Source organism: Thunnus albacares, chromosome 9, assembly GCF_914725855.1.
Source record: "Thunnus albacares chromosome 9, fThuAlb1.1, whole genome shotgun sequence".
Taxonomy (NCBI): domain Eukaryota; kingdom Metazoa; phylum Chordata; class Actinopteri; order Scombriformes; family Scombridae; genus Thunnus; species Thunnus albacares.
Window position 1 is genome coordinate 2,869,679 of NC_058114.1, and position 22,823 is coordinate 2,892,501.

General features: G+C 41.9%; 1 protein-coding gene across 7 annotated transcripts in view; it reads right to left on the reverse strand.

Moving 5' to 3' along the window:
• Positions 1-22,823, reverse strand: part of mast2 (microtubule associated serine/threonine kinase 2) — a 212,417-nt gene that overhangs the window by 58,506 nt on the left and 131,088 nt on the right. For 6 of the 7 annotated variants that reach the window (XR_006405009.1, XM_044362111.1, XM_044362110.1 and 3 more), the window contains 2 exons: positions 10,233-10,324; positions 1,095-1,170 (listed from right to left, as the gene is read on the reverse strand). Coding sequence is in view for 6 of the 7 variants with exons in the window: in XM_044362111.1 (XP_044218046.1) it covers positions 1,095-1,170; positions 10,233-10,324 (168 nt within the window). In the remaining variant the exon portion in view is untranslated. Of the gene's footprint in view, positions 1-1,094; positions 1,171-10,232; positions 10,325-21,220; positions 21,425-22,823 lie in introns of all 7 variants that reach the window. The other variant, XM_044362113.1, reaches the window with a different exon arrangement.

Here is a 22,823-nt window from a genome sequence, read left to right on the forward strand (position 1 = left end):
ATAAGAGGTTTATTAATCCCGGTTTGAGTGACAGCCTCAAAGTGATCATCTGCCTCCTCATCTGCTCACACACTACTATCATCATCATCATCATCATCATCATCATCATTAGAAGCAGCAGCAGCAGCAGCAGCGGCTCGTCTCTTAAGGCGCCGAAGACATCAACGCTAAAAGGTTGAAGTGCAGCTCAGACATGAGCTCAAAATCTCCACTTCCTGTCTGATTAGTGACGTAAGCTGCTGCACGTGTAGAAACTGCTTCAGGATTCCTGCACCAATAAATCCATGTGCAGTAAAAAGCTTTTGTAATGAAAGAATTATATTTTACTTCAGTTTAAGGAATATAATCTAGATTATAGAAACACTTTCGTCATGAAAACCTCCCAAAAATAAAAATAGTTCATGCAGTTTTTAAAGATATTTATGTTCACTTTCATTTTCTGCTAATTTTATTTCCCATAATTAAGATCTAAATGATGTTTCAAAGGCAGGAATCAAGTTCTGCTGCGGAAATACAAAATTACTCACTTATGTAGAGTTACTGCAGCGTCAGATTTAAATATATCAAGTTAAAAGATACTGAATCATCCTGTTAAATATACATCAAGTGGAATTCCTAGAAATAAAAACACACCAGGGACACGACCTCAGTTTTTGCAGGAAACCTCGTTTTATCATTTAACGACATTCACCAAACGTCTCGGTGCGTCTGTGTTTAACGTCGTTAGTGAAACTGTCTGACCTCCTGACTCACATCAGGAAATATCTGATTTAAAGAAAAAAAAGTGGAACAAAGAGTCCAAACACTGAAGCTTTTCACGATGTGAAGCTACAAACGTTTTCTGGACGATACTGAGAAAGAATTTTGGGTTGAATATGAAGCTCTGCAGGTCTGAATGGAGCTGAACTGTACTTTAATAAAACTGTAGAGTGACGTGAAATCATCAAAACAAACCAATAAAAACTACACACATATATATATACATATATATACATATATATATATATATATATATATATATATATATATATATATTTATATATATATATATATATGTATATACATGTGTAGATTTGACAGTAGTTGTGTCTCACCTGCGTGCAGGAACGAAGGAGAAGTGTGCAGCTGTGTTGGGGGAGAAGTTGCGAGGGCTGTCCAGAGGGCTGGTACCTGAGAGACGGACAGAAGGACAGAAAGAGTGAAGACGGAGATCAGTCAGTGTTGAATATACTGAACATTTCAACTCTGAAGAAAACTGGACGTTTCATATAAACTCAGTAACTTTATCACAGTATTTTCCTCCCGGTTGCCACATTTAAGTATTCAGAGTTTAACTACAGCTCTGATTCACACGTCTGACTGACTTCTTCTCTATAGCAACGCCCGCTGAGGCTCATGGGTAATGTAGTATTTAGAGTGATCGACCAAACAAAATTGAAATAACTCACCGATCACAGATAATTCAACTGATAGTATGATTAAATTATCCAGGAGGCTCCTTTGTTTGTATGTTTAGAAACATTTAGGATATATATTCAAATAAAAATGTTGAGAACCAACATCTCCAGCTTTCAAACTCTATATATAACAGAAAACTTTCAAGTGCAACAGGCTCCTTCAGACTGGGAGATAATGACGGTGTGTGTAAGCAGAGTACACGTGTGAAGTGCTGAGGATGAAGTGAATTGGAAGAGACACAAATATAAAAGAGAGAGAGAGAGCGGCTGTAATAAGTGACAGAGAGAGTTTGATCGAGTGTCTCGTTAAATTAGCGGCGGCTGAGACGAAGGCGCGAGGTGGAGAGATGAGAGGGATGACTAATCTTTTCTCCTCCATCTGCACGGAGGAGAAGTTCAAGGTAAAGGAGGAGAAACTGTGTTTTCATCTTCTGCTGAACATCTGAAGAGATGCAGAGATGCAGAGATGCAGAGAGATGTACAGAAGGAGAAGTTGAGGCTTCATGAGGAGAAGGAGGGACGGAGGAGAGAAGGAGTCAAAGGAGCGTAGAACGAGAGGAAGGATGGAAGACGTCTGATATGATTACTGCAGTATTGAAGCGAGTTAATAGGTTGATTATTACAGGTGCATTTATGTGCAATTTAAAGAGGATGTTTCCTTTGAAATGAGACATTCTGGGCTGCAACTAACAATTATTTCTATTATCTATTAATCAACCAAATATTTAATCTCCTGCAGCACAAACTGGTGTCTTCACATGTCACCAGTTTGGGCTAGCAAACTAGCAACAACTAACACGGACGGTAGCTGCTACGTTAGCAGCCTTGAGTCACAACCGTCAGTCCCGTAAAACCATATGAGTCAAACTCAAGGCCGAGAGAAAAAGCAGGCATGTATCAACATCAATGAGATTTTCCCAACAAGTGGAATTGAGAAATATAAATAATGACCCCAAAATGTCCAGAAAGAGAAGAACTGATGCAGACGGAAGGAGAAGACATGTTTGTGCTTCGTGTTACGAGGCGACGTCTGTGGTCAAAGAGAACAATCTACGTCGGCTTTTTGACACTAAACATGGAGCCAGAAATATTCTGCCCCTCTCAACTGTTAATGTCATAACTTGTGTTTGATGTTATTTTTGATCGTTGATTGATGGAGTTATGTGGGTTTCATTATCATTACAAGGCAACAAGCACACATATTTTTTTTTACATCTATGTAAATATATATATATAATATTTATAACTTGAATAAGTAATTCATTCAGAGTTATTGATCATTAAGGAGTAGTTACATGTTAAAGTTACATCTGGTCCCTTGAGGGGAACGATTACGCTGATGTGGCCCTCGGTGAACATGAGTTTGACTCCCCTGCTGTAAACTGTGATGTGATTAGTTTCTGCTGCAGTTCATGGTGATATAGTGACTCCAGGTGGCGAGCTGTCTCTGGATATCTCGCGGTGGAATTAACGTTCACATCTACGAGAGGAGCAGACTGAAAACGACGAGAGTTGAAGCACTAAGAGTCCAGATCCTGCTTAGTTCAGTTTGTCTCTACCTGCTGGGTGGCTAATGCTAACTAGCAGCAGTCTGCAGACATCAGAAACACAAACAACAGCGTATTATTCCATTACTGAGCGGACGTCTCTGCTCTGTCTGTGATGAACCTGTGATCTAGTGGAAGCGTCTGGTTCTGACAGTCGTGAGCTGTGTGAGATAAATTCACCCACCGAGCAGAAAACATCTGCAGCTCAGAATGAAGAGGTGACACTGCTGCTGCTGCTGCTGCTGCTTCATATAACAGATGATCCTCTGCTGAATAAACCTGAGATTATTTAATAAGCACGTTGACACTTTCATTCACACACATGTAGAATAACTGAGACGAATATTCAAGGACGGTCGATCTGGATGGAAACTCGGCTGCTCTGAGAGTCCAGCGTGTAACTAATAATTCACCGGAGGCTAGACGACGGCGAGGGTGAATATGTACTTCACACACACACACACACACACACACACACACACACACACACACACACACAGAGAGACTGATGGGAGGGAAACGCTGGCGGCTTCAGAAACAGGAGGAGAGATTAACTAGTCGGACATTTCCGCATCAATTATGTATTTTTTTCCTCGGCGGCGCGTCTGGACAGAACAGGAACTCAAATATTAATACGAGCATTTGCTCTCTGTCAGATGGGAATCTGTGTGTAGCTGCTGCGGTGCAGAAAGAAGAAGAAAGAACATGTATGAACAAACTCAACTGAACACGCGTGTTATTAGTGAAGCAGACGGAAGCTTGTTAGTGTCCGTCGTGTGTTGTTAATAAGACACAAAGGTCTCTGAGGGGCCGAACCACCACTGCACTGTCACACTTTACTGCTGTAAGTCTGTGTGTGTGTGTGTGTGTGTGTGTGTGTGTGTGTGCAGTGATTCTCTATTATAGTGATACAACTATTAGATAATTAAGTCATCAGACTGTTGGACAAAACCAGCAAAACAAACTTGTCGCGGCCGATTTCACACTTTTTTTTTATATTTAGTATTTTTTAAAAACATTTTATAGATTAAGTTAAGAGAAGAAAACCTATATTATTACTTTATTTAATAAAAAAATGACAACTTTACTATACTGATGACAGGAAACACTGATTAATAATATCTTAACATCCTTAAGTTTGTTCGCTCCGGTTTTCTTGAACATAAAACTTCCTTCAGTTGTAAATAAACATCTCGTTACTATCACGCTTTTAATGTGAAGCACTTTGGAACTTTTGTTTTTGTGAAAAGTGCTTTATAAATAAAGATTTACTCACTTACTACAGCTAAACACAAATGCACCATGATAATAAACAAGTCTTATAATATATATTTATTTAACCTGACAGGATGACGAGTACTTTTGTGATATATTAAGTACATGTACTGTAGGTGGACTGTACTTCTGTACTTTATCCATACGTGTGTTGTTCATCTTGTTTAATATTCTGATCTGTCAGTAGATCATTTAAAGTTAACACAAACACTCAACTGATACCCTGATACACACGGAGCTGATATGAAAACAACCAGGTGTCTGTTTCCTGTTGACATGTTTGTAATCAAACCCACTGAGACACCAGTTACAACCCAGTATATCATCCTAATGGAGTTAAACTGGAACACTGATGATCTATGATAATAGATTTTGTAACTCAAATAAAACAAACACTGAGCTATTTTTTTTCCCAGAGACGATGTTTGTTACCCGTCTGTTTGACCATCTGACCTACAATCTGTCACCCATCACAGATGTCACACACACACACACGCCCAGCAGCACGCCATCCGCAGACCATAATCCAGAGTATGTGAGGTCAGTCATGACTTCCACACTCCCCCAACGTCACATCAGAAACACCAGAAACACCAGAAACACCAGAAACACCAGTCTGCATCATTTCTACACTTCCCACTTCCTGTCGAGAGAATAAAACCACTGAGTGGTTTGTTGTTTCAGCCTAAAAAGAATAAGAACAAGTGAAATGTGAATGATGTGTGTGTGTGTGTGTGTGTGTGTGTGTGTGTGTGTGTGTGGGCGGTCTCATCACAACAGGTACGGAAGCTGCTGCGCTGTCGCTGTTTTTTTTTTTGGTGTGCTGCAGTGACAGTGACCTACTTTTAGCAAAGACCAAGAAGAAGAAGAAGAAATATCCTGGTGGCATATGAGACACATGCAAATGTAATATCTGCTTTGTGCCTCGTCGGTCTCTCGCTCGCTCGCTCGCTCCCCTTCCTTCCTTCGCCGCCTCTCCGGGGGGAAAAGAGTGAGGTTGGGATAACAAAATACAGCTATAATTGGGGAGGGGGCGGAAAGAAACAAAAAAAACCCAAAAAACCTTGTATTTTCTCTGGAGTGTGTGACAAGAAACCCGAAGGAGGAGGAAAAGCTTGAATCTCTCTCTCTGTGTGTGTGTGTCCTTCATTACAATTACAAAGATGAGATTGTTTGACAGGAATTCATCAGGAGTCGGAGCACACACACACGGAGCTGTCAATCATCCGCCGACCTTTTACCGAATAACATCTCGCTGTCAGCAGCCAGGAGAGAGAGAGAGCGAGAGAGAGAGAGAGAGAGAGAGAGAGAGAGAGAGAGAGAGAGAGAGAGAGAGAGAGAGAGAGAGAGAGAGAGAGAGAGAGAGAGAGAGAGAGAGAGAGAGAGAGAGAGAGAGAGAGAGAGAGAGAGAGAGAGAGAGAGAGAGGAAAGTTCAGGGTGGGTGGGAGAGAGACAGAAAAATGTAAGATGCTGAAGAGAAGAAAATGAAAGCTGATGACAAGAACGAGGAATATTATGCAGACTTTCAACGTTTAATAAAAGTCATTTCGAGAGAGAGGATCGGTCCTCATCAGCCCCCCCCCCCCCCCAGGATATTATCTCCCTGTGATTAACAGTAACCGGCCGGATGATTGAAACCATGATGAAACTCATGATTAGGGTTAGAAGAGGGAGAGAGAGAGATTGAGAGAAAGAAGAAGAAGAAAAACAAAAAAAGGCAATCATCTTAAAGACGGTCTCTGGGAATGAGTAGGGGGGGGGGGGGGGGTGAAAGGTTTAATGGCTTCCAGCGGTGAATATTAATCAGTTAAGTAGCAGACAACAGTGAGATATCACAGCCTCCACTCAGGATAGATCAAGTCTTATGAGCAGCATCATTTTTACTGTGCAGGAGCCTCTAAAGCAGCAGCAGCGACGTTAATTATCGATATTTAATTAGAAGTGTTTATTTCCTTAGCGAGGGACAGACTGACAACTGAGAGGCGGACTGCGAGACTTGGTTGGCAGCGTTACCATGGCAACACAGCAGCCGCCACAGCAGCAGCAGCAGCAGCAGCAGCCCGGAGGATGGAGACGGAGACGGAGAGGAAGAAGAGATTGGAAGGATGGAGCGAATGAAAGAAGGACAGAGTGACCCTCGAAACATGCTGCTGGTTTTTAGTTTCATCTTTATTTATTCATCTGTTGTTCATATTTTCACTTACTGCTTTAAAATTTATATATAAATTACCCAAAAAACCCCTCCAGAAAACAAATAATGACTAAAGTCTGACCATCACAGCCTCTCTGAGCCTGAAGCAGAGTCAAGAATCTCAGTCGAGTCCAATTAACACTGAAGTCAAACGACGAGAAGAAGAATGTTTTTACATACATACACAATGAGATGAATCACAAACATGATTCAACATTTCTGAACTACAACCAAATACAACGTACGTTTCCTTTTACATAATAACCAAAACTAATAGAAAATGAAACAACTTTGATGTGAATCGTTGCATTAAAACTTTAGGATTTGTTATAAACATGCACGTTTATAAAAACACACAGTTATAAACATTATTTATTAGAACAACAATCCAACAAACTGTTGACATCTGTGAGTTTGTTGCTGTAACTGAAAGCAGTTACAGGTTTACTGGAGCATTAAAGTCAATTAAACTGCAACAATAAACCTTAATTCAACTTATTAAACTCTTTTAACTGCAGTTAAAATATTTCAACAACTCTTCCTGACTTCACAGAGGTCAAAGGTCAACAGGGAGAATGTGATTCATGTATAAAAAGACTGCGATATCGAGCTCATTACCGCATCAAAACTGTTGAACACATCTAAACACCAGCTGAACTGCTGCCCAGTAACCACTGGAGCTCTGGTGCTGCAAACCTCACATCAACCATACCAGTTATACTTTTTATACCAAAACAAACATGGAGGCAACCGGCAACATGCAGCATGGTTTGTGCTAAAAAGGGAAAAAAGAGATCCTGGATGGAGACTATAACTAACACCTCAAACCTTTCTTCTTCTGTTGTTTATTTAGCGGTACGTCTTCCTCTGGTGACACATGTGATGCTATCGGTCGTAAATATCAAACATGTTTCTAAGAAGGACTGGCAGCAGCTGGATCTGAAGAATCTTTACAGATGAAACACGTTATGATTTTATCTCCATGACGATATTCAGCTCAACAGTCGTCATGTGTGTCGCCGCCTTAAACAAAACGACTTCTCATTAACAACAGCACTGTTTATATCTCGACTGACAGCGATCAGGCCATGTTTTATCTTCTTTATTGTATTTTTTTTTTTTTTACAAGGTTAATATTTGTTCATATGTATTTCAAATAAAAGCTGGACAAAAAGCCGCTTCAACAAGACCACTTATTAAAACATGTGTGTGTGTGAGAGACAGGTTGGTGAGTTCCTTTATTTCCTGAGCAGGAAATGAGACGTGTGACTGTCAGCTGAGCACAAACACACACCTGTAATGAGCAGCTCTACCTCTCTCTCTACCTCTCTCTCTCTCTCTATACCTCTCTTTCTCTACCTCTCTCCACCTCTCTCTCTCTCTACCTCTCTCTATCTCTCTCTACCCCTCTCTCTCTACCTCTCTCTATCTCTCTGTACCTCTCTCTATCTCTCTCTACCTCTCTCTCTCTACCTCTCTCTCTACCTCTCTCTATCTCTCTGTACCTCTCTCTCTACCTCTCTCTACCTCTCTCTACCTCTCTCTATCTCTCTCTATCTCTCTGTACCTCTCTCTCTACCTCTCTCTACCTCTCTCTACCTCTCTCTCTCTGTACCTCTCTCTATCTCTCTCTACCCCTCTCTCTCTACCTCTCTCTATCTCTCTGTACCTCTCTCTCTACCTCTCTCTAACTCTCTCTCTACCTCTCTCTCTCTACCTCTCTCTATCTCTCTCTACCCCTCTCTCTCTACCTCTCTCTATCTCTCTGTACCTCTCTCTCTACCTCTCTCTATCTCTCTCTACCTCTCTCTATCTCTCTCTACCTCTCTCTCTATCTCTCTCTATCTCTCTCTATCTCTCTCTACCTCTCTCTATCTCTCTGTACCTCTCTCTCTACCTCTCTCTCTCTACCTCTCTCTATTTTACCAACTTCTCATCTTTCATATCCTCCATCCCGCCATCTTTCTCTCCTCCCGTTCTTTCCGATCTACAGTTTGACTCTCTCGATCAATATCGCTGTTGTTGATCTTTCCTCTGTCTTTATGTTGGGGGGAGGAGGGGGGATGGGGGGGGGAGGACGGCGGTGAGCGGGCGGGCGGGTGTCGGAGGTGGATTTGAGGGTTTTGTGCTCTTATATGCTGTTGAGTGTGTTTGACAAATATCCTGTCAGTGAGCATTTCATCTGTCACCACACACACACACACACACACACACACACACACACACACACACACACACACACACACACACGTGAAGCTAAAGCACACACACACATTTTCAGTGCTTTTCAGCTAACAGGCTACGTTAGCCGCTACTAGCATAACACACCTGAATCTCTACGGTTGAGTGGATCGAGTTGCATTGTGGGTAATGTAGGCGCTGTCTCGACACAGAAGATGAATGTGTGGATTGAAATGAAATCTCTGGTTCTGCTGCATCAATTTTGATTTTTTTTTTTAAACTGTCTGTCATGAGTTCAATAATGTTTGTTGAGTTTGATGCTACATCTCATTGAAAATTAATGGGTCCATGTCATGTAGGGAAATATAAAAACAGGCTTATTTTGTTTCTACCAAACTATTAAACAGATTTTATTTCACTGAAGAGCAGAGAAGATAATTGTGTTGTTTAGTTCGTCTGTTTTATATCATTGTGGTGTGAAAGTTGCAGTTTCATTTAATTTCCCAAAAGACACGTTCAGCTCCCATGTCTGCTGGGAGTGTTTGGATATCACATATTAACTTCTATAAATTAGTTAAATATTTGATGGTGTAAAATCTCCTGGTTGCAAGTTTTTAAGATAATTTTAGAGTTAATTTCCTGAATTAAAACGAGGCCTGTCTGAGGTCACAAATCAAACGTGCACAAATCCATCTGTTAAAACTGAATCATTTGTAAAAGGACAGTATTTTTCATTCCTGCCATCAGACATCCGGCTGTGCGGAGCTCAGTGTGTCGTCTGAGCTGTTAATTGAGCTTTGTTGTTGTGTGATAGTGAACGACACGACTCCGTGTAACACAGAATCTCCTGCTGTTACTAAACACACACACACACACCTCTCAGCAGATGAGGAACACATGAACGAATCACAGCAGACAGAGATGATGATACTACGACGCCTACGACCGCTGATTCATCACCAATTCATGCTCTGCTACTGGTGATGCTGGTTGTTCTTCCAGTACTGGTCCCTTCAGGATGAATCCAGCATTTAGTCTGAAGCTTCATTCATAAACAATCAAAGCTCCTGAAGAAAGATGATGCTACTGACGTTATACTGCAGATAAAGATGCTGCAGACATCAAAGTTCACTTAAACCCTTAAACATGTGTGTGTGTGCATGTGTGTGTGTGCGTGTGTGTGTGTGCATGTGTGTGTGTGTGTGCATGTGTGTGTGTGTGCGTGTGTGTTTGTGTATGTGTATGTGTGTGTGTGTGCGCATGTGTGCGTGCGTGTGTGTGTGCGTGTGTTTGTGTGTGCATGTGTATGTGTGTGTGTGTGCGTGTGTTTGTGTGTGCATGTGTGTGTGTGCGTGTGTGTGTACGTGTGTTTGTGTGTGCATGTGTGTGTGTGTGTGTACGTGTGTTTGTGTGTGCATGTGTGTGTGTGCGTGTGTGTGTGGGTGTGTGCGTGTGCATGTGTGTGTGCGTGCGTGTGTGTGCGTGTGCCTGTGCGTGTGTTTATGTGTGTGTGTGCGTGTGTTTGTGTGTGCATGTGCATGTGTGTGTGTGTGCATGTGTGTGTGTGTGTGCGTGTGTTACCTGTATGTCCATGCAGAGGGGAGTGTGGTCGTGGCAGAGTCGGGGAGGTGCTGGACGTCACAATCAGACTCTTCCTGTTGCTCGTCCGACAGCTGAAGACACAAACAGACACAGAAGTTTATTAGAGCCACAACGACTGATCGATTAATGGATTAATCGATCAACAGAAAGCTAATCTGCAACTATTTTGATAATCAATTAATTGTTTTGAGTCATTTTATGATTCTAAACTAAACATCTTTGGGTTGTAGTGTTGGTTGGGACAAAACAAGACATTTAGGAGGAGTTTCATCAACATTTTTTACAATTTTCGGACATTTTATAGACCATATGACCAATAGATTAACTTAACTGATCATCAGAATCAGTCAAGTTGACGTAATGTAATATCTGCAGAATATCTCTGCTGGTCCTACAAGGAGCTTTGCAATGAACCAATCACAGATTCCCCATCAAGCCAAGATCAACATTTCCAGATACTGAACTGTACAGTTAACAGACACACATCAATAAAACACACACACACACATACACACTTCTGTAAAAGTCAGTCATTTGTACTCTTTCCAAAAATGGGTCAAACACCCCTGCAGCTGTGCGTCAATAACAGCAGGTGGTCACTCTGTCTGTCAGACACACATCAGACTCTCTGCTGCTGCTGCTGCTGCGTTCATGCACCGCTGATGAAGAGTTCAACCCGACGATGCTGCTGCATTTTCACACACACACACACTGTGTCCTTCACACCGGTGGTGATGAGGACGACGACGAAGACGACACACAAACTGTCAAAATCACAACTGCAATCATGCAACACAGACAACAACTACTGAAGGGAATGACGGGAACTTTTTATTTTAGTTCACCTTGAACCAGCTGAACCACATGCTGCTTATAGAAATGCTTCAGTATAAAAACATGTACGTGTTGTTAAATATGGCGCCTCCTAATAACACACAGCAGGCCATCAGTTTCTAATAGTGCAGCAGCTCCGGGTGAACAATTACTATTATTTGTCTCTGATCTTCAAGCAGTGACAACAGCTGCAGCTGCAAACTACATTTAAAGAAATAACACTGTCAGCTCTGTGGACTTAATGCAAGACTTGACTGTTTACTTGATGTCATGAGAGAAACAGCTAAACTTCATTATGGTGTGTTCAGGCTTTTTGAAACCATCGTGGCTCATCTCTACTGGAGTGTTACGTTAGAAAATGTGGATCCAGGCTCATCGCTAGTAGCTGAGCAGTCATTATGAGGTTTATCCTGCAGTGAAATGGTTAGACGTGTGTGTGTCCTCCTCTGAGCTGAGATGATTCTGTGTGTGTGTGTGTGTGTTCACGCTGCTCTACAAAAGATGCTCTTAGGAAAAAAAAAAAAAAAAAAAAGATCTGTGTGCTTTAAGGCTGCGACATCCGTCCCCAGACAGCAGCAGGAGAAGAGGAGGAAATGAAGCGGCAGTCTTCACTTCTAACAGCTTCACTTCACACCCACGCCCGGTCGAGCTCACAGGATTTTTGTTGTTTGCTCCGCAGCTCGGAGCGGAGCGGAGCGTGTGTGTCCGTAATGACTCGAGGTGAGGCTCGTTACACTCGGAGGAAATTACAGACGGGATGGAAGAGGAGGCTGTGATGATGCCTGCAGGTTCAGTACGCTGAGGTGATGTCTCTGTAAAAGTATCTGGTTTCTAAACTAACTGACGGAGAGGATGATGATGATGTTAAAACAGACACGCTCGCTGTTTTCAGTGAACAGCAACACACCTTCAACTCAAGAACTGAGCTGTTCCCCTGGAAACATTAAACCTGAGTGAATGTTGCACTAATATATACAGAGTAAAAAAACACAGTTTCTTACACACATTTTCAGTATTGACTGACTTTTTATGGGTAGAACAAAATCAAATTGGATCCTGCTGCTGTTTCAAAGGTGAAGATATAAAATATGTTTCATTTTCTAAACATGTCTTCTCTCCTTCTCTGTCTAATCAACCTTTTTCATCAATGTTAAGTTGTTTATTCTGTGTAATTAAACAATTTTCTGTACCTTTGCTGTGATTTTTTTTTAGTTTTTTTTTTTTTTTCTTTTTTTTTTTTTTTTTTTTTTTTTTTTTTTTTTTTTTTTTTTTTTTTTATTTTTTTCTTTTCCTTTGCTGTGATTTAAGTGAGTTAACATGATCAATCTGCTGTCACACTCTTTCAATCCAAGTTTTGTCAACTTTAAAGCAGCTATAATCAATATTTTTAATAATAACACAGTCTGAACTGACAGTGAGGCTCGTAGTGACGAACCTACAGAGAATTATCAGTGACTCTGCAGCTCCTCTCGGCTTTACGGAGCTTTATAGTGAGTTTCAGCTCATTGTTTATCTGTCCAGCTGCAACTTTACTATTTTGGTCACTCTCATAGCGTCTCATAGCGTCTCATAGTGTCTCATAGCGTCTCATAGCTTCTCATAGCTTCTAATAGTGTCTCATAGCTTCTAATAGTGTCTCATAGCGTCTCATAGCGTTTCATAGCGTCTAATAGCATCTTACAGCGTCTCATAGCGTCTCATAGTGTCTCATAGCGTCTCATAGCGTTTCATAGCGTCTAATAGCATCTTACAGCGTCTCATAGCGTCTCATAGTGTCTCATAGCGTCTAATAGCATCTTACAGCGTCTCATAGCGTCTAATAGCATCTTACAGCGTCTCATAGCGTCTAATAGCGTCTCATAGCATTTCATAGCGTCTCATAGCGTCTAATAGCATCTTACAGCGTCTCATAGCGTCTAATAGCGTCTCATAGCGTCTAATAGCATCTTACAGCGTCTCATAGCGTCTAATAGCGTCTCATAGCATTTCATAGCGTCTCATAGCGTCTAATAGCATCTTACAGCGTCTCATGGTGTCTCATAGCGTCTAATAGCATCTTACAGCGTCTCATAGCGTCTAATAGCGTCTCATAGCGTCTAATAGCATCTTACAGCGTCTCATAGCGTCTAATAGCATCTTACAGCGTCTCATGGCGTCTCATAGTGTCTCATAGCATTTCATAGCGTCTCATGGCGTCTCATAGCATCTTACAGCGTCTCATGGCGTCTCATAGCGTCTTACAGTGTCTAATAGCGTCTAATAGCATCTCATAGCATTTCATAGCGTCTCATAGCATTTCATAGCGTCTAATAGCGTCTAATAGCATCTCATAGCATTTCATAGCGTCTCATAGCATTTCATAGCGTCTCATAGTGTCTCATAGTGTCTCATAGTGTCTCATAGTGTCTACCTGCTCAGCACCAAACAGCAAACAGACAACAGTAGTTTGCACATGAATAAACAGTTTCAAACTTGTAACTTTTTTCTAAACTAAGGAAATAAGTTGAACCTTAAAGTCTTACTGCACTTATTTTTCTAAATGTCAAGTAAACATCTGAAGTGAAGACGCTCCTCCGACAGGCTTTCGCAGCGCCAGCAGGTGTCGGCACATTAGCAGCGAGCGTGTGTGTGTGTCGTGTTAATTGGCTCGTCACATCTGCCGGCTGTAATTATGTGTTCTGTGTGGTGTTGCATTTCTGACAAGCAGAACCCGCTGGGCGATCACATGACGCACGACACAAACGAGGCGATTAGGGTTGAAATGTTTAATACGGTCCGATGATCAGTGTGACGTCTCTCTTTAATGTTCGTCTCACTGAAGCTCTTCATCCTCACTGTGTGTAATGTTGTGTTTGTATCTTTGTGAGGAAAACTAGAGAGAGTAACGACATCATTCAAACGGCTGTTCAGGGATTCAGTTTTTAGGGTTCAGGTAGGAATCAGGTTTAGATTAGATTAGATTCAGGGAATGCATAATGTCAATGTGTGTGTATGTAGTTATGCACATGCCTGTGTGTGTGTTTGTGTGTGTGTGTGTGTGTGTGTGTGTGTGTGTGTGTGTGTGTTGGGAGTATTAAGTATTGGATCTATGGGGCTTGTGTACAATTGACATTCACGTGACAGATAATTACTGAATATAGTGAAAATATGGCACGCTGTGTGTTTATGTGTGTGTGTGTGTGTGTGTGTGTGTGTGTGTGTGTGTGTGTGTGTGTGTGTTTGTGTGTCCTGCCATCTGTGCAGCATCAGCATGTGGTCTACACACACACACCTGTGTGAAGGATGAGCTGCCATGTTGGATATTCAGTGATGTGTGTTTAGGGAATTTCTTCAACTTAATGTGGAGCAAACACACACACACACACACACACACACACACACACACACACACACACACACACACACACACACACACACACACACACACACACACACACTCACTATATGGTGCTATTTACTTTTCTCTCATATTTCCAGAGAACATTCTGCACTTTATCTGAACTCTCACACAGTTCGGCTCAGATGGATTTTTAAGGGTGTTTTCAAACCTACAGTTGGTTTGTTCTGGTCTGGATCAGAGGATGACTGGGTAAACTGGTTGGTTCAGTTTCTTTTCACACAGAGAAAAATCCAAGTGAATCAATATGCATCACTAAAAGTCTCCTGCAGAAACTCCTTCCTATCAGCAACACACTGTCAGTCCAGGTTAGCGCCTGTTAGCTGCTAACAACTGATGATTTTGTTCAAACTTGCAGCCTTGTAGTCGGATCACGTTCCCACCACAAACGAACCACTCCAGAACTGGTTTGTGACCAGACTGAGACCACTTCCTCTAAAGGGTCTTTTATGTGGTAGTTTTGGTCCATCGTACCAAGAAGGAAAAACCAACCAGAGTCCCAGTAAACCAGACTGAACTACGCAGGTTGAAAACACCCAAAGATAAACACACACTTACACAAAAACATGTATGAACCTGGTAAACAGACCTGGTCTGAACAGAGAGACTATTTTAGTTTTGGTGGTGGTGCTACAGCAAAGACCACCAAACAACCAGACTAATCCTCTGAAGAACAAATATTTCAATCAGATTTATTTCACAGGTTGCATCATTTCCTGCTAAATAAAAACGATGCTCATGTGAGTTTAGTTAGTTGTGTTTCTCTGAATAAACTGATAAAATCCATTTAAACTAAAGTAAATCATTATTGTTTACTGGAATATTTTATCCTCCAGCTGTGTGTTTGCATGTAGATACATTTTACATCTGTGCTGCTCTGCATCAGTATAAAAACTCTATAATTAATTATATATATTATAATTTGTACTAAATGTCTTAAACCTCTGCAAGAAACCTTGTAGCAGTTTACAGTCACACATCAGCTCCTTTTTAGGAAATGATTAGTTGAGCTGAACGTGACATTAGAGAAAAGGTTAAGCTGGATTTATAGATGTCAGCTCTGTTAGACACGGAGAAAGAGACGAAGAAGTAATGAAGGAGGAGGAGGAGGAGGAGGAGGAGATGAATGTATGAAAGAGAACAAATGAACGAGGGTTAACAGGAGAGGACGTAAAGCCTGCAGCTCTCTGAGTCCCACTGAGACTAAAGCAGCGTTTGTTGGGTTTGTTTGGGTTAATTTACAGTCTGCTGCTGTTCAGCTGCTAATGAACAAAGCTCAATGTCTGTCTCATGAATATGGATTTACATCTGTGCCAATCAGAGTCATCAAACGCAACCAAGTCAGATGTCAGAGCAGGAAAAGTTGGAGCGAGTGTCTGTAATAAAGACAACGAAGGCAGCAGCAGTGAGGAGGATGATGGTTAAAGACTGAAGCAACAGAACAGTTTTTAGGGTTTTTCTCACATTTTTTGACACTTTAAGAACTTCTCATCCGGGTCGACGACTCCGCTGACTTTTTTAAAGGTGACACACTTAACACGAGTTCACTATTTGCTTGTTTTTGTGATTCTCTGACACACATATCAACCCGAGCAGCACTCTCTCTCTCTCTCTCTGTGAGAAAACGAGAGCACTGTCGGTGTTGTTGTTGGTTTCCTGCAGGCGTTTTGGATCCCTGCTGGGAAACATGCATCTATTATGCAGAACTGACTGAAGGCGACATTTCTGTACATGCGTGTGTGGAAAACGTGTCTTTTCGTGTCCTCCTCGTCATCATCAAAGCAGCAGCCTGTCAGGTAAACGCTGCAGGTGAAGAAGCTTTTCTGACCAGAATTTACTGAATCTAAGAGGAAGTTATGTTTTAGGAATATTTATATATACATCTTTGGGTCGATCTTTCCTTCCAGTTTTAACATTTTATATTAAACGCGACTCTCGGCCGCGTTACAGAGCTGCTTCCTGCATCGTCACATCTCTTGTGGTTTTGCAGGAATCAGGAAGACTTTGTGTTTATAGAAATATTTACTCTCTTAATGCCATTTTTGGAAATCTTCCTGGACGTTTCCATGAAAAAAAATAAACAGTGTAGGAGTGTCGTATGTGTGCTATCTTCAGGCACTTATTTAGACTGAATAAACATTTTTATTTTAGGCAGACAAAATTTTTTTTTTCAATTTGTACTTCAAAGACCTTCTGCTCTGTTTGTGTATCACCTCGAGTGTTTCTGACACTTTTACGAGAAAACTTTAGGATGTTTCCTCTCTGGCGAGTCACTGCGGTTCAAGGAGCTGCAGACGCTTTCATTTTGAATATTTTAGTTTTTGCTCCAGAATAGAGCTTAAAGATTTAGTTCAACACCTGGTGAAACGTTCAGTTATCAATATAATACCTGTGTATTCAGTAGGAAGATGGAGTCAGGAGTTAGTTCTCCTAGTTTAGCATAAAGACATGAAACATATAACATATATCTCATTTATTTAACTCGTACATCAGCGTTACTGTATTTTCAGGGAAAGTTCGGTGCTGGAACCATCATTAAGTCTTTCTGTCACAGGAACCAGAACCAGAACCTGCACTACAGTCAGAGACGACCTGGGCGGATGGATACGTTCATCAGGAAATAGTTCCCACATGTAACTTCACAAAAGATTATCAAACAAACAAGATAGATCGTATTAATGAATGAGCTTTAGAGGTGTTGGGACAGAGCTCCAGTCTTTATGCTAAGCTAGGCTAGGCTAGGCTAGGTTAGGCTAAGCTAGGCTAACCACATGTATAATATAAAATAGTAACATTTAGTTATTATTTGTTTATTGGTTCATTATTGGGGAGTAACAGAGAGTTCATGTTGATGCTTGTTGTTGGTAAAATGAGTAAAACAGCAGGTATGTTTAAATGTTTGCACGCGTGTGTTTACTGGTGTTTTAGCTGCGATATGAGCGACGACATATAAACTCAGAATGTAATAAGTTTCCTACAGTAAAACTCACAACACACACTGACAGAGGAAGAGACGTACAGCGCTGACAGCAGAGATAAAGGAAACTAGAAATGAGCAAACAGCTGTGTGAGCATTAAACTAAACCACCACTAACACACACACACACACACACACACACACACACACACACACACACACACACACACACACACACTCTCAGGCATCAGACAGAAGGTGAGTGTATGTGGATAAGATCTACAGCTAAACTAATTTCCCACAGTCCACTCAATAATGTTGGTCTGAGAGTTACAGCTACCACAGGAAATCAATGTGATGCCTCACAGCCGCATGTGTGTGTTCATGTGTGTGTGTGTGTGTGTCCTCTTTATTCACTTTTGTTTCCTGCTCTGCTCTGAGTTGTTGTAGATAATCAGAGAGTCAATGCCCTTCAAGACAAACTCCTCACATATAAAAAATACTTTTCTTTTTGTTAATCTCCATTTTTTTTCTAAATCAGATCATGACGAGCTGCTGCTGACAGGACGGCGTGTCTGTGGCGTGTTATAAAAATATAAATATATATATAAAAAAAAATATATAAAAACCTCAAACCAGTCTGTAAACTCTAAAAACACTGGAGAAGCAGCCTCAGTGATCTTGTATTTAACAGTATGTTACCTGGAGGACAAAAAACAAGCGAAGAAGAAATAAAAATGAAAATATGGAAACTTCTTGCACCAGAAAAGCTGCGAAAATTAGCCCAAAATAGACCTCATCTTAAAAAAAATATGTGAAGACAAGGTGGAAGGTTGAATAATTATACTTTTTATGTGAATGTGATGACTGGTCTTATACAGGGAGGACGTCGTTTCTCTTCCAACCCTTCAGATCCAGTTCTTCCGTCCAACTGCTGAATCAGTTTCGTCCTGATTAAAGCTCGACGTGATCCAATCCAAAAAAACCTGCCAGAGCCTGTTGCTACGCAGGAGTCCCTCCTGTCCCACTTCACAACCTCACCAGCTTATAAATACACTGCTGAGACAAAACACACACACACACACAACAGGGAGGCGGTGACAAGGAGCAGAGAAGAAGAAGAAATATGTCCCTATGTGTGTGTGTGTGTGTGTGGCAGCAAAACCCCTGTTATTACAGGGAGGAGGAAGAAAATTGCTGCTTCGAAGTGCTAAGTACAGCCCTGTCTCTGCCTCTCGGTTCCAGCTGAAGAAGAAGAAGCCACTTCTGGCTCTGACAGACAGGAAGAAGAGGAAGAGGAGGAAGAAGAGGAAGAAGAAGTGAGGTCAACCGAGGGGAACGACACACAAATCACATGCAGAGAAATAAATGACGACGCGCCAAGAAAAATGCACATCATCCTGAAACTTGCATCATGAAACACGGAAATACACACACACGGACACACACACACACACACACACACACACACACACTGCGGTTGTTGGTTACATGCCAGGAAGTGTTACATGTGACAGAAACTCACATTCAAACACAAAAGGCACTCTGGAGTCACACTGAGTGTCCCGTTTATCCATCAAAAGACAAATCTAGTTAGCTGACCTTCATGTCGGAGCAAAACTCCTGCTGAGCATCTAAGACATGCAGAGAGGAGGAGGAGGAGGAGGAAGAGGAGGAGGAGGATGGAGCAGCGAAAATAAAAAAGTGGGGATGGGGACATAAAAATGAAAAGAAAGAGAGAGAGACAGCGTGTACCTCTTGGATCTCCGCAGCATGCTTCTCTCAGGCAGTGAGAAATTAGAGAGCACCGTCCAGAAGGAGTCAGACATGCTAACGATGCAGAAGAAGACGCGCGACCATCTCTCTGACACGGCGGCGGTGGCGGTAGAGGATGTGGTTAACGGACGGACGTGGCTTCCACCTGTCACACCCGGCGACAGCGAGTGTGTGTGTGTGTGTGTGTGAGAGAGAGAGAGAGAGAGAGAGAGCTGCTGCTGGTGGTGTGTGAGAGAGAGAGGCTACATCTCCTCCCTCCTCTTCCTCCTCCCTCTCTCTCTCTCCCGCTCAGCACTGCCCCCTCCCTCCCTCCCTCTCCTCTCCTCTCTCTCATGCTCTTTTTTTTCTTCTTCTTCTTCTCACCTCTCAGTTTCTGCCTGGACTTCATTACAGAGTAGAAGAAGAATGCTTATCAGGATACAGATGTTTTCATTCCTTCAGTTATTACCTGCTTTGAGTAAATGTTATCTTATCATTTAGACCTTTTTACATCACTGGAAGCTTTCCAGCAGTTTCTCAGAAACCTTCCTCGCTTTACGATGATCAAATTACCTTCCTCTGCCAAGAACAGAAAAAGGAGAATTTAGACCAAAGTTTGCAGCTCTGAATGTCACTCAGCTGTTACAGCTTGTGAACAGCTTTGTCTTTTGTAGGGCTGCAACTATTATCTATTAATACGCCGATTATTTTCTAGATTAATCGTTTCGTCTATAAAAATGTCTGAAAATAGTGAAAATGTTTGATATAGTTTCCCACAGTCTAAGACGACGCATTAATTTGTCTTAAAGTTATTCAGTTTACGACAAAGAAAAGCATAAAATCACCACATTTGAGAAGCTGAGCAGCTTAAAAAATGACCCAAAAAATAGATTATTCCATTATTAAACTTTCCTGTTGATTGATTAATCAGCTGATCGTTGCAGCTGTTAACATCATGTCATGACCTCTCGGATGTGACCTCATCAACCGCTGTTGTAATGTTTAACGACGCTACAAACAAAGTCGTTCTCCCAAACAAAGAGACGAATAAACAGAGAGAGAGAGAGAGAGAGAGAGAGAGAGAGAGGGAGAGAGAGAGAGAGAGAGCCAACAGAACATCCTGGTTGGTCTGTAGCGGTCAACAACAAAAAAATAAACCCGCCGCCGCCGCCATGTTGAACTCGTCTCTGTTAAGTTATCTCGACCGCTACCATCCGGCGCCAACTGACAAAACAAACATGGCTTAATGCTTAAAGTGAGACGGAGAGACACGACTCACGTAAAACAACTCAGTGTTTGATTCAGTGCAGCAGATGTTTTTAGTCTGTTTCTGTTTATTACATCCATCCATTCAGAGCTGCAACCATCAGTCAACCATCAGTCAACCACCAGCTGTTCTGATAATCGATTAATCGTTTTGAGTCATTTTTTCAGAAAAAAATATTAAAATTCTCTGGTTTCAGCTTCTTAAATGTGAATATTTCTGTTTTTTTTTAGTCGTCTATGACAGTAAAGTGAATATTTTGGGGTTTTGGACTGTTGGTCGAGACAAAACAAGACATTTAAGGTTGAATCTTGAGCTTTGGGAAACACTGATTGACATTTTTCAACATTTTCTGACATTTTTTAGACCAAATGACTAATCCTTGTTTTTTAATTAATTATTAATTATCGTTGCTGATCTTGGTGAAGGGTGAAATACAAGCGGGAACACTTAAAAGAGGCTTTTATTTCCTGAGTTTTGCTTCTTTTTAAAGAAGTTCCATCAATTAATTGGACAAAAAAAAACACGATAAGTGAGTAAAATCTTATAATTGATCAGAATTATGGAGAAAACTATGAGACTAAGTTGTAAAACCAGCAGCTTTTTCTGTAGTTTCATCTCATTAGTGCGTTTTTTTTCCTCTCGCCGCCGTTCAGCTGAGACGTTTTCCCGCTAAACACCAACTGACAAATAACAGAAGGTAACAGAAGACACACACTCGTCGCTGTACAAACAAACAGGTGTGTTAGTGTGGGGGGGGTGAGGAGGGGGGGAGGTGACACACACAGCGAGAGTCTTACCTCCAGAGGAAGGGGTTTCCTCGCTGGTGAACAGGGGCTGACAGAGGGCCGTCAGAGGCACAGAGGGAGGGAGAGGAGGAGGAGAGAGAGAGGGGGACGACGACGGGGGGCTGAACAACGGAGGGATGAAAAGAAGTAGGGGACAGCAGGTGCTGGAGGAGGCTGTTGTTGCCGTGGCAACGCAGCTGAGCCGGCGACCAGATTCTGCCAACAGAGGGGGAGGAGGAGGAAGAGGGGAGGAGGGGAGGAGGAGGAGGAGGAGGGGAAGAAAAGATGAAGAGAGGTGGAGGAAGAAGAAGTGCAGGGTTGAGGATAGAGGGATGCACGATGAGATAGTTTTCAATGGGACGTGTGTGTGTGTGTGTGTGTGTGTGTAAACATGATCCATCTGCTCTTTAACCTTCCTTCATTGTCTGTCTGCTGCTCTTTCTGACCTGTAAAGTGTAAAATACTTCACAGTTTGTCGACTTCAACCATCAGTTTTTACATTTAATAACGAGGTCGTCCTCCTGAGGAAAACAACAGGATCAGTCGTTTATGTAACTGCCCCCAAAACTACATTTTATATGTTCACATCACAGCGACGGCGCTCTAACAGCTGTAGTAATTATGACAGATGCAAAAAAAGAAATATAGTGACGTTATAGCAACAAAGACAGCAGAGGGAGAATAAAACCTGACTTTAATACGAGAGATTTTACTGTTCTTCTCCTGTTTACAGCCACAAACTGTGACCATGAGGTTATTATCATTAAAAAGGTCTCCTAACCTCCCCAAATATACCTGGATGGATGTATTCAGAGAACTGGATACAGCGTTGGAGGTGAAACCCCGTTCATTCCAATGAAAGTTGCTCAGAGGTGCATGAAAACTATTTCCAGCTGTAAAGAAATCACCTGGATGCATATATACTGCAGTGTTTCCCCTGTAATACTACACGCCAGGCCAATTTTTTTTTTTTTAAATGTCAAAAATAACGCCAAATATCCGTTCATTCGCAAATCAATAGTGTTTGGGAGCCGCTGAGCAGCGCTGTCTCGAAACGTGAGTTAGCGTCTGTGTCGTTGCCTTGGAAACTACAGGTAGCGTGACTCCGTTTAAGGAATAGGGCGGAGCGTAAGCGAGAGAGAGCGAGTGGCAGAAAAATAACGGTGAACGCGAGCGGAGCAGAGGAAAAGGTTAACAGCAGGAAGTTGTCAGTCTGGCGGTAAATGTACAGAACAGACTACAGTGTGAAGACGAAAAGTCACGTCTGTTGATCCCCAAACTGAGGCGGTTAGCTCCAAAGTTAGCAACAATGGGTTAGCCTAACCTGACGACGCTAAACCATGGAGCGCTAAACAGATAAATAGAAAATGGAACAATGTGTAGCTGCCTGCTAACTCGCCCCCCCCCCCCCAAGCCAAACCACTCAACCTATGGGGAAACACTGTACTGGGAATACTCTGGGTCACAGCGCCCATAGAGTGTGTGCACCAGAGATTTACGCTAGCCAAAACAGCTAATGTCCGGTTGGCTCTCCGCTAACTTGAATGGGTATTAAAAGGCTTTCCAGATGTTATCAGTCTGAATGGATCAAATTCTGACAGTGAAACGAGTCATT